Source organism: Anticarsia gemmatalis, chromosome 30 (assembly GCF_050436995.1).
Source record: "Anticarsia gemmatalis isolate Benzon Research Colony breed Stoneville strain chromosome 30, ilAntGemm2 primary, whole genome shotgun sequence".
NCBI lineage: Eukaryota > Metazoa > Arthropoda > Insecta > Lepidoptera > Erebidae > Anticarsia > Anticarsia gemmatalis.
Window position 1 is genome coordinate 1143075 of NC_134774.1, and position 11643 is coordinate 1154717.

General features: G+C 35.4%; 4 protein-coding genes across 4 annotated transcripts; 3 read left to right on the top strand and 1 right to left on the bottom strand.

Moving 5' to 3' along the window:
- Window positions 1–207: 207 nt before the first annotated feature.
- On the top strand, window positions 208–1396 carry LOC142985482 (uncharacterized). The gene is made up of 2 exons (XM_076133684.1): window positions 208–631; window positions 1199–1396. The coding sequence occupies exons 1-2, from the start codon at window positions 308–310 to the stop codon at window positions 1376–1378; spliced, it is 504 nt and encodes a 167-aa protein (XP_075989799.1). The 5' UTR covers window positions 208–307; the 3' UTR covers window positions 1379–1396.
- Window positions 1397–1550: 154 nt separating this feature from the next.
- LOC142985481 (uncharacterized) lies at window positions 1551–3303 on the top strand. The gene is made up of 2 exons (XM_076133683.1): window positions 1551–2119; window positions 2380–3303. Exons 1-2 carry the CDS (start codon window positions 2092–2094, stop codon window positions 3237–3239), a joined length of 888 nt encoding a protein of 295 aa, XP_075989798.1. The 5' UTR covers window positions 1551–2091; the 3' UTR covers window positions 3240–3303.
- Window positions 3304–3575: 272 nt separating this feature from the next.
- Window positions 3576–6463, top strand: LOC142985610 (uncharacterized). Its single transcript, XM_076133890.1, has 4 exons — window positions 3576–3752; window positions 4089–4267; window positions 4920–5131; window positions 5410–6463. Exons 2-4 carry the CDS (start codon window positions 4095–4097, stop codon window positions 5922–5924), a joined length of 900 nt encoding a protein of 299 aa, XP_075990005.1. The 5' UTR covers window positions 3576–3752; window positions 4089–4094; the 3' UTR covers window positions 5925–6463.
- A 140-nt stretch (window positions 6464–6603) lies between these two features.
- On the bottom strand, window positions 6604–10294 carry LOC142985611 (uncharacterized). The gene is made up of 6 exons (XM_076133891.1): window positions 10022–10294; window positions 9338–9898; window positions 8769–8912; window positions 8012–8224; window positions 7264–7339; window positions 6604–6792 (listed from the first exon to the last, which is right to left on the bottom strand). Exons 2-6 carry the CDS (start codon window positions 9627–9629, stop codon window positions 6669–6671), a joined length of 849 nt encoding a protein of 282 aa, XP_075990006.1. The 5' UTR covers window positions 9630–9898; window positions 10022–10294; the 3' UTR covers window positions 6604–6668.
- Window positions 10295–11643: the final 1349 nt, after the last annotated feature.

Genomic DNA, 11643 nt, shown 5'->3' on the forward strand with positions numbered 1-11643 from the left:
TACTACCTAGATTTTTAATGACATTTCTGTTCGCAGCGTGATATTTTTTTAATAATAGCGTTGCTGTGAGCTCAGTATGTAACTTTCAGTTTTTCCGTTTAGATTTGTCTTGTGTTAGTTATTACGAGATTTTAATTAACGTTTTTTTTATAATTTGATAATTTCTGAACGAAAGAACAACAATCATACCTGTCAGAAACTGTCATGGTGGCGGTATAGTTTAAAAATATTCTACCCACTTGAAAAGTTTAAAATCAACTTTAAACACATTCAAGAATCCGTAGAATATAGTTATTATTTCCCAACAATGTCCGTCCCAGCGTTGCGGCAGCCTAAAACAATAAATAAAGTGGAAAACAAGAAGCCGACGCCAAGTCAAAAGCCATGTGTGGTCCCGGACACTAAAGATTTTCTAATCATAACTTTGAAAGGTGGTAGAAAGCTTGTAGTGTCTTCAGACGCTTACCACGGCATACTGACCGCTGGAGAACTATACAAATGTGTGTTTTGTGAAAAGGAAATGGTACTAGACCTGTTGTGTAAAGAGAGACATAAGACTTCGCAGAATCATCGTAAGATTTTGGAAAATCACCCGCATGTTGAGGATTATAAGGAGAATCTTATTAGAAAGGTAATTATTTGAAAACTTTCTGTTTGAAATTTGATCCGAGTTGTTTATGTTGTTGTTCCTATTGTTGCTACCTTACCTTACTAGAATAATGGCTAGAGATCATGTACCTACACAATGTGACCCTATCTACTCATTCTATCTCATAACTTGAGCGTACAGCCAGTAAATTGCTGCATTTTAACAATAATAAAGCTAAAAAACTATATACAGAATCCAATAGATTCTGTATAAAGTTTTTTTTGTTTTGTCACCAATAGTAGTAATGTAGGAACTGTTTTAAGATTATAGTTAGTGTAGTTAGTAAGTAATGGGGCTTATAATAATATCTTATATCTAGCTGCATGAAGCCAGAAATGCAAGGAATAAAAAACTACTTATGCTTAATAGGGTGTGCTATGGGGCCTAAGCAACATAGACTGCCAAGGTCCAATAGTGTGTCCTTAAAAACTAAATAAATGCCATTATTTACCAAAGATATAAAAAGAACATATATATTTTTTCACAATCTAGCTTCACCTATCTAAAATGACTGTATTCTAAATTCAAAATTTCTTTTTTTTTTTGCAGCTAACCAGTGCATCTCACTACTGCACAATATGCAATGTGGTTGTTTCATCACAGTATCTATTCAAGCATTTGGAAACTGAATCTCATATTAAAGAATTACAGCAAGCCTGCTTAAGAGCTGAGTCTTACAAACCTAATGCTTTACAGGCTGAAGCATTCCCACCTTTGCCTAAAAAATAAATGAGTTTGTTTTTGGTTTTTCTTTTTTTTCTGAAGTGTATAACAATATTCTCCTATTTTTAGTCTCTGTGTGTAGGAGTACTATGGGAAAAGGTGTGATAATATGTATGTATGTTATAACAATTTAAATACATATACATCCACATTTTGTAACATTAACATTGACCTGTTGTTTAGGCTAAGTGTTAAATATTTGTAATTATTAACCTCAATAAAATTTGTTACTCATCTTCATTAGGTAGTAGTTAAATGTGAATTGCCTACACGATTTTAGAACTTAATCTTTAACCTCAGTTATCCCTATATAACTATCTGTATATAGGGTTTTATCAACCCAAACAGGGCTCTATATCCATTTTATCTTATAAAGGAACTAATAAAGTATATTTATGCACATATATTTTGTTTGATGACACTAGTGATTCAGTGGTTAAGTCTCCAACTACGGCGGTACGCGGGAGTCGTAAGTTCAATTTCCACATGAAACAAAAATTGTGTGATCTATATAATGTTTGAATAAATTGCAATGTCGTCAGTAGGTAACTATGGTATCAAAAACTTGTTTGTAGTGTAAAAACGATTATACTTCGGCAGCCCCAATTTTATTGCTTGTGCGTTTACCTACTATTTTACGACTGTTATATTTCGTGTTGGCGTAAGTGACGGTCATAAAAATGAAGAGATTTCACCATACAATTTATTAGAAAAACAAAATGTATTATTTGATTCTACAATACTTTTGTACGTTAAACTTATTCTTTACTTTAATTATTTTTTATATTGAGGAACGCTCAGGGCTTAAACTAACGTAGTACAACCGTACGCGGAGTCCGAGTGACTTGATTTAATTACCTATAGACGGTATACCTAGGTATTAGCGGCAGTGGCGCATCAAAAACAAAGGGTCCACGGCTCTTTCAGGGCCTCATACAGTTGGAAGCGAATACGAATAACGAATTGTCTAATTGTTTCATAATAGATCATTATTTTTTATTTTTCAGTCATGATTTTTATATGCAGTGAAAGAATATCGGGCTTACAAACTCGAAGATCTAATACTTTCGACATAGACAGCTTTATAAACCAACTGCTCGCGTCGCAGAAATTCGATCAACTAGCCGAATTAGTAGCAGATAAAGCCGTACAAAAGATAAGAAAATTCGAAGCCAAAATTGGAGAGAATGAACCTTTGGAAAGAGCAAACGACAAGCAAGAAACACAACACAAATACAACGATGTAAATGGCGCTCATGAAAAGGACTCCAATGAAAACACGGCCTTTTATATGGCTCTTAAAAATATAGATGACGGGGCTGATCATTCGAGCAGTTTAAAATTAAATTTCAATAATTTGTTAAGACTTGTTCAGGAAAGAAGTGAGGCCAATAGACAAGAATCGCGCGAAAGGGAACAGGAGAACGAAGAGCACACGCAAAATCGTGATAAAATGTCGGAAGAAGATCCGAATATTATTAGAAAATTAAATAATGATATTAAAGTTTTAGATCAGGGAAAGTCTGGGAAGGTAATTCGTTCGGAAATTGAACCGAAGCCTGTTTATCGAGCTATGTCGGAAGAAAATGAAAATAGTCAGGAAACGGATTCCAAAACGGACGTAGACGTTTGGGCAGACGCTCATAAAAGATTAGCACAAGAATTTGGCGATGAAAAAAACATTGTGACTATTAAAACTATTGATTCTAAAGAAATTAAAGGTCGAGAACTAACAACGATAGCAGCTGTACGTCAAGAGGGTAATAAGCTTTACAAATATATTTCGGCGCCGGAATACGCGGAATATCATCAAGAACGTATAAAGGAAGCGCAGGATGTTAATATAAATCAATATGCTGTAGTTTAATATATGCAGTGGCCGTTTTTAGTTATAGATAAAATAAAATACCTAGTTTGATTAAATTTCTTCGTGTTTTAGTTCCTACAATGATATTTTACGCCTAGTTAACGTAGTACCTACATGACGTGACGAATCAGGTATTGTATGGGAAATCTGAACTTTGTTGAGGATAAGAGTTAAAATTATTTACCAACTAGCTATTAGTAGGATTACTTTGAAAATGATTTCCTCTTGAAGAAATGCGTAATTACTCTTTATGATATTTTATGGCATTATACCGTATACGTTTCGTTAGTGGTTTTATTGACTAAAAAGGAACGCATCAGTTTGTTTTTCTGACAGTTGACATGTTTGAGGAGCGCAATGTTTTGTTGATCTGAATACCAAAATATAATTATTTTAGCCGCTTTCGGCAATAGATCTGTAAATTTCTAATTATTTTATCTGTTATTTGATAATAGTGTCGGTCTATCTTAGTGTTTCAGTGATCTTTTTCTGTAAAAACGCTAAAGTCGAAACGTAAGTTTGTTTACATTTTAATAACATTTAATTTTAATTTACACTATTTATTTTTATGAAAATAGTTTGACTGTGTCTTAAAACGTTTTATAAATTTATTTATATTAATTTCTGTTGCGGTGTCTGGTCCCTGCCCCTATAGAAAAAAGGTGAGATTTTTTTAGATAGATGGCCGTAGTTGGGTTGACCAATAAGGTTTACTATTGGTTTCTTTCTAAATCATAGACCTACTATTGAGCAAAGACACCCCACAACATTTTTTTATAACAAATACTTCACCAACTTAACTCATTTTTGGTAAACACTTGACCAAAATATCTATCACAATTCTTTCAGCATAAAATGGCAGAACCGAACTCCCAATCCGCTCCGGTCTTCATAGACGTGGCTGCAGGTCCTGAACAGTATCCAATCAGTGTGATGATGAATGAAACACCGGTCACACCAGCTCCAGTAACAGATAGTAGTGCGCTTAAAGATGTGAAGATTGAGGTGGAAGTGGAGCCTGCTTCTGAGTAAGTATAGTAAAGGATTTTAGAATTTAGCAAGGTATCCAGGAAACTGTCACCATTGGCCAATTTTTTACATTTGTCCAGTTGCAATAGAACAAGATCTGCTTAGATAGTAATCAGTAGACTGTGCAAGTGGTCTAAGTTTACTTATTTCTGCTTTGAGCAAAATAGTTCTGCTTTTGAGCTGTATAGATAGACTCCAGATTCTCCCCAGTGAGACCAAAATGTCCAACAGTAAAATGGGCCATTTCTGTAACTCTTTCCATCATTTTTTCTGCTTTATGATACTATTTTTAACCAATTGCTGTCTACCCTCCACTCTGGCCTAGAGTGAGTTGGGGATTTTTGTGCATGCCAAGAAATGTCTAAAACAATTTACTAGGCAATTATGTTTTCTTTCATCAATGGAGCAAGTGATAATAATTATTTCTGATACACACATAACTTCAAAAAGGTATTGGTGTATTGTCTTGGCTTTGAAGCATCAATCTCTTGCATGGGAGGTTGCAACTTATAACACTTGACTATTACTTACTGCTTATTTTATAAAGAATAGAAAAAAATTACCCTATTCTGGTTGACCTCACATCTTCAACCATCTGTGCAAAATGATTACTATTAAACATTTTTATCAATTGCTTTCATCAATTTCCAGGCCAACAACCCAGCCTTTAGCCCCATACCTAGAGATACAACCCCGCAAGATGCGTTGCACAGAATGCAACCGATACACAGCAGAAAACGCAGAGAAAATGTTACGACATATACGTAAAGTACATAGAGGAGAGAACCCGTTCCAGTGTTATATGTGTGACTACTCTACTTATAATAAGAGCTTGTTTGAAGAACATGTTAGGATACATCAAGGTGAGAGAATAGTTATATTATTCCTATCATTTGGTTAGTGGTCAACCTGGTTTCAAAGTTCTTCCAGCCGCCCAAAAGACTGTTATCCTATTTAACAACCGGGTGCTTTAGCTTCCCTCAAGCACAGAGTTAATCAGTTCAAAAAGCTGTACTTCTCTTTCATTATGGGAGGAGATCCTGGCCCAAGAATGGCACAGTAAAGGGCTGAACTTGATGGCAGTAGAAATTAGTTACCATTCCTAGTAATTTTATTAACCAATTTATATTTTGTTTTCCAGGTATAAAACCCTTCAAATGCAGCCACTGTCCCTACAGAAGTGCATCGAAGAAAAATACTAAAAAGCATGAATTAATTCATCGAAAGGACAACCCGCGAAAATGCAAGCATTGTGGCTTCATCGCGCGCCATCTTAGATCTCTAATGTGTCATATTAGTTCAGAACATAGCAATTGGGCGGGAGACGACAGTGAAAAAAAAAAGTCAACTCTATGCCCTTATTGTAATAAAAAGTTCGAAGACATTGTAGCCCATGAAAAAAGTAGACGAAAATGCTCAGAATGTGACATAATTTTCTGTAATGCACATTTATTAAAAAAACATAATGTCAGTCAGCATGGCGGGAAATTAAAAGTGGCGAAAGGTGAATTTGTTTGCGCGATCTGCAAATGGCAGTCGAATATTAAGCCTAGGATTTTGTTGCATTTGATTCATCATCCGAATCAGACGATTGATGAGAGTGTCGTTGATGTGAGAGTTCTAAAAGAGTGCGGGATTGTGGGGCCGGGATGGTGACAACATCAAAAGTATTATGCACCTTTTAAAGTCGTGTCCATTAATTTTATTTTGTTTTATCGTATGGTTCAAGCCGCCCGAAAGGCCTTTGACATGGCTTAGCAACTGTTATCTTAGAAGACAACAACTGGGACCGACTTTTACGTGCCCTCCAAAGCACGGAGACGTTCACTTCAAGTACCACTATGCGGTCATCTATTCACAGAATAACCACGCCAAGGGTTGCCTTACCCACTGATCGTTAACCCCTAACGAAGCATAGGCAAGGAGTGCGGGTAACGGAAAGAACGACGTCGTTGTTAGCTTCGTTGTCTCCTTGTCTATATACCTACGAATTTTGTACATAATAATATGTATGTAAGTAGGTATGTTGTTACGTTCGGACATATAGGCGCATTTTGTACGGTACACGTGTACATTTTGACGGGTGAAATTCTAAATACCCTGTCATTGCCTGGAGTATAGAAGATTGGATGTTGAGGTTGTTGACCGACAAAAGACTTCATAATAATTAAGAATTAAAATATTTTATTTGTTAATTTATTTGTCCTTCCTTTGCATGTATGTGCCTAACTTAGCTCTACCCTGATTTATAACTGTACAGCTGTTACGGTTTTTTACTTATGTCAGAAATTTGTAATAATAAATAATCAATAATCTTATATAATTAAAAGGTAGGATCATGGAAAATGTTTTTAGTTTTAGACACATTTTATTTACACTATTTTTAAGTCTTCTAGTTATTTATCCGTAGCCAGGTATTCTTTCATGCGGCTCCATGATGTGCGAATATCTATGATTTCCCGCCAGCCAGCCGTAATGACCCATCGATGACGTCACTTCCGCGAAGCGCGCGAATTGCAGATATCTGGTGACAATGTTAAATAATTATAACTTAAACTACCGACTAGCGCAGTGGTTGAGGTCACAGGGTTCGATTCCTACACGGAACAATAATTTGTGCGATCCATAATTAATTGTTTCGGGTCTGGTTGTACTTGTGTCCGTTGTTTGTATGTTTGTAGAAGTTCCCGCGACACAATAACATAATTGTCAATGGCGATAAGTGGATATAGGCAGAGGAGTCCTCTGCCTACACCTTCATGTATGATGATGTTATTAGGTCGGGGAAAAAGTCTTTTCGCATTATAGTATGTATGAACTTGTAATACAATCTTTTCTCTACACAAAAAAGGTCGATATTTGGGTACCTCACGAGCTCACTGAAAGAAACCTATTGAACCGTGTACTCATTTGTGATTCTTGAAGCCAAAGAGGTTCTATTACAAGTTATATGTAGGCTATGTACGTAATGGCTTAAAATGGCAAGTAACAGTACCTGGAGGCTCCACAAAAAGACCAGCCCAAAGGTGACGCTCTTACAGTTTCTTCTTCATTCGGTGGCGGCTTGAATTCTGGACAAAATATTATTAACTGTTAACATTCTCCCGGAGGCTTTTGTATATATACAAAAGATATAAAATATAACCAAAATATCATATTTGAACACTAATAGTAAATCAAACTCCAACAAGCAATTCTAATGACGACCACATTAACCACTGCGCTACTGTCATTAAAAATCATTTCGATGTAAAGTTTACCAGGTCGGATTGTTCACGTGTCCTACGAAGCACGGAGACAGATCAAATCAAATACCAACGCGGACACCCATCTATAAAATATCCGCGCTAAGGATGCTTTTCGCAACAGTTTACCGATGCGCTGTTATACCCGGGGGTATAGGCAGAGATATGAGGGACACTTGCGTTTCGCTATTAACAATGTTAGTCCTATGTAATAGGTTCGCTATTGCAATATTCCGAGCACATTATCTAACGCTATTAAAAATAATCTTCTAAAAATTACCTAGAAAAAGATATATAGAACCTATTAGGGAAGGTTTATATCTGACGGAACATACGTCGCGTAACGCCAGAACAGACAAATGTATAGAAAACACTCGACCGTTCACACTCAACCGATGATGCGTCGTTGCGAATCCCATACTATTTATGCTACGCCCGACGCATCTTCCGTCTGTTGTGAAACGTCCCTTAATCCTGATTTAATTAAATTAAACATACCTCTCCAATTCTGACAATAATAAAGATCAGCCATACAATGATTAACAAACGACATCATCTTGAAATATTTCCCAAAACCTCTATTAATATTGACGCATACAGGCGCGTAATCGTTTGTACAGGATGGAGGACAGTCGTGGTAATCAAACGCTGAATCTATGTCGTATAAATGACTGAATTCCGTTGTTTCCCCATGTCTTAATGATGGAGCTTCTAAAAAACAGAAAAATATATACTTAACTAGAGGCCGTTCGCGTTGAAACCTGTCCCGTGTAAATCCCGATCCCTCGGGAACTCTGGGATAAAAAGTACCTACCTAGCCTATCTAAAGGCAGCCCGCAACTTCGTCAGCGTGGAAACTCTTCCCGTGTAAATACCGATCCCTCGGAATCTTCGGGATAAAAAGTAGTGTAATTATGTGTTATTCTGGGTCTTCAGCTAACTACATACCAAATTTATTTCATCGTAATCGGTTCATTAATTTGCGTGAATGAGTAACAAACATCCATACATACATACCTACTCAAAAACTTTCGCATTTATAATATTAGTAGGACTAGCGGACTGGCCCGACTTCGTCCGGGTATAGTATTGGTGAAAATTTTGTTCACATTGATCTTATAAACCTTGTCCCTACAGTTTCAAACATATTAAAAAATTATTATCCAGTTTCTTTAGTTGATCAAAAGTTATGCACAGATGAGACAGAGTTATGTAGTTACATTTCGGTGATTCATATTTGTTTACACATATTTACCTGTAACATTTACTTCAGTGGAATTAAAACTATTTTCATACTCAGTCACATTATTGTCGTTATCGTCTGGTTGTACAATAATTTCAGTATTTCTTCTTTGTGCTAAATAGTCTTCGCATGTGCCTCCATGTAATATGTGGTACTCTGAAAATTACAAAAAAAACTATCGACTTAATTCTTTTGTCGACGTTTTCAAAACTAAGAATGGAGACAATCTATCACACTAGATATTGAACAAATGCAAAGTCCAATAACCTAACTCGCACTTGGCCAGTGTGATTAACTAAAGGCCCATTTCATCCTTTATTTCAACAGTTGTTGCAGTTTACAGCCTAGCCTAGCCTTTCTTCCAACTAGGTAACTATGTTGTACCTACTGTATAGGTATTCTGTAGGTATATCTTAGTATATCGGACCTCTACAACCCAGTTACCTGTGTTATAACCCGATACCCCTCGGTAAGACTGGTTGTCAGACTCAGTCGCAGACTACTACTAATGACTGTGAAAGGTCTTTGAAAACAACAGCCTGGGTTGGGGTTATTCAAACAAAAATAAAATTTAAGTTTACCATCCCCAGGATAATCGCACATATTACTCATAAACAAAAAACAAACGTTTTTAAACGTCTTAAAACTTTTACTTTTATTCACGAAACGAAACGCGCACACATCACTATTATTCGAACTGCATGTCACATCTCTAACCTCACAAAATTTCAAAACAATTGCATTCTTTAAATGCGATTTCATTGTAAAATCTTTTTCTTTAATTTCAGGAACTTTTACGTGAACACTGTACATATTTATCGATTTAATAAACAACAGTGTTATTAGAAAGTAAGAAAAATACTTCGCCGCCATTTTGTTTTCGAGGCGTTCGATAGTTGCAATTAAAAAGTTAATTGAAAGGCTATGGTGCTTGACTTTAAGTAAAACGCCGTACGATTTCAATAATTTATTCTCATTCGCTAAATTCTTTGCATGATTTGAGCCTCAATTCGATTCCCAGTTAGGACATGGTTGATAATCGTAATCAGTCATAATAGAATTAATAGGCAATCTGAGTAGTTACAGCATACTTAAACATGAACTTAGTCGTCAGTAGTAATCGCATGTTGGCTATCGTATTCCTGGAAATCAAAATAACAAGACGATTGTAGGCGTAGCATATAAATATTATTACACCTTACAATAAAAATAATTATTATTATCACAACAGTGTCATGATCTAAAAATAGACTGATAATACACACCTTCGCCATTTGCCTAACTCTTTCTTTGTACACCTATGGAACTAAGCAAATACCTCTTAGAATGTTGGTTTGCAAGTGTTCTCCACGCGGGTGAAGACTTGGTTATAAAATTATTGATTTGTTACGGCCGACAACAGCGCTCTTTGTAAATTGTATCATTGGGTTTAGCTGTACGAATTAACGGAAGTATTTATCAAACAGGTGAATAAATCGTAAAGGAATGAACTAAAATGGCGATTTAGGGTCTAGAATAAGCGAAATAAGTTAACTGCATTGCTGTAATTCCGTAAAAATACTCGAAGTGACGAACAAGATACCTACAACGCGCTTAGAATAGAGGAAAGCATTCATATCTGCGTTTTCTATTAAAGCGTTGAAGGTAAACGCGTATTAAAGTGATTAAATAATAAGCTCGTAGTTAGGCACATGTTTCTTTCGAAAGACAGATGTGGCTGATAAGGAAGTACCTTTGCCAAACATTTGTTTAGTACCAAAACAAATTGTTTCTCTTTGTAGGCAATAAATCAGGTTGGAACCAACGAGGTTGTAATGAAATCATAGACTAGCTATTTGTTATCGCGTATGCGTGATATCTAGTTACATTGGCTATGTTGTATGATAATTAATCATTTTTAACTGCACCTAGGTAGCTATATACGTTTGATAAATGAGAAGTCAACTAGAAATGAGTTTAAGACAGTTTTTAACTTGATATCAAAGATCAATAAAGCCTAACTATTCGTGAACATCTGTTACGTATGTTGTTCCGATCTCGTGAGATCAAGAAATCCAATATGGAGCGTATCTTTGACTAGATTGAGTATGACGCTATTATTAAATTAAATAAATAGGTATCGATCGATCGTTGAATGTCGCTACAACAATTTTAACAAAAGATATCAAGCCTTTTTGCAACAAAAAGAGAGAATTGCATCTGGCTATTTTTTCTTTTTCGTAACGTGCTGGTTGGTTGTACTGGCCAAGCTTAGCATAGTTGTACAACAACCTAAGGTCGCCATTGAAGCCTATGGAGAATAAAATCTACTTATTTAGTCCCAAGGTTAACGTATTATTATCTAATACGTACATTAAATATGATAAACATTCTAAAATTTTAACATGCTGTTAGGTACCTATGTGCTTTCGTTTAGTCAGTAAGAAGTTATAGTGACGTGAAAATTTATTCGATTAGTAAACGACTAGTCGATTTCTCTTTATGAATTTATGGAATATTTGGTATCTTTTTTACTTGACGCCCTATTATCAATTTATAGTACATAATCATCAATTTTAAGTATATAATTGCTGTAACTCTGTTTAGACAGTAAACCACACTGTGTCTAAACCAGTTTCTATTATTGTTTTGGGTCACATGATTGCTACAGACCTTTCAGATATAGAGTACCCTTTTAAAGGGCCAACAAAATTGTCTCCACGTCCATTTTAAGTATTATAGATACATTTTAATAGTTTAATATGTGGGCATTTGTATTACTTATTGAAATAATCTGAATTTTAATGCAAAGTATCAAAAGCCATAAAATTTACTCAAGAAATTTACTTGACATACTCATTGTTTTGTAATTTTTAATAGTAACCTTATTAAATCCCTAAAATAAAGC

Excerpts from the sequence above, each read along its gene's own strand:
- LOC142985481 (XM_076133683.1), top strand. The coding sequence starts at position 2,092 with ATGTATTATTTGATTCTACAATACTTTT. Across the intron at positions 2,120-2,379 it reads TTTGATTCTACAATACTTTT|TCATGATTTTTATATGCAGT; the intron begins GTACGTTAAACT and ends TTTATTTTTCAG.
- LOC142985611 (XM_076133891.1), bottom strand. The coding sequence starts at position 9,629 with ATGGCGGCGAAGTATTTTTCTTACTTTCTAATAACACTGTTGTTTATT. Across the intron at positions 7,340-8,011 it reads TTATTGTCAGAATTGGAGAG|AATTCAAGCCGCCACCGAAT; the intron begins GTATGTTTAATT and ends TATTTTGTCCAG. Across the intron at positions 6,793-7,263 it reads TCTTTTTGTGGAGCCTCCAG|ATATCTGCAATTCGCGCGCT; the intron begins GTACTGTTACTT and ends CATTGTCACCAG.
- LOC142985482 (XM_076133684.1), top strand. The coding sequence starts at position 308 with ATGTCCGTCCCAGCGTTGCGGCAGCCTAAAACAATAAATAAAGTGGAA. Across the intron at positions 632-1,198 it reads AGGAGAATCTTATTAGAAAG|CTAACCAGTGCATCTCACTA; the intron begins GTAATTATTTGA and ends TTTTTTTTGCAG.
- LOC142985610 (XM_076133890.1), top strand. The coding sequence starts at position 4,095 with ATGGCAGAACCGAACTCCCAATCCGCTCCGGTCTTCATAGACGTGGCT. Across the intron at positions 4,268-4,919 it reads GAAGTGGAGCCTGCTTCTGA|GCCAACAACCCAGCCTTTAG; the intron begins GTAAGTATAGTA and ends ATCAATTTCCAG. Across the intron at positions 5,132-5,409 it reads ACATGTTAGGATACATCAAG|GTATAAAACCCTTCAAATGC; the intron begins GTGAGAGAATAG and ends TTTGTTTTCCAG.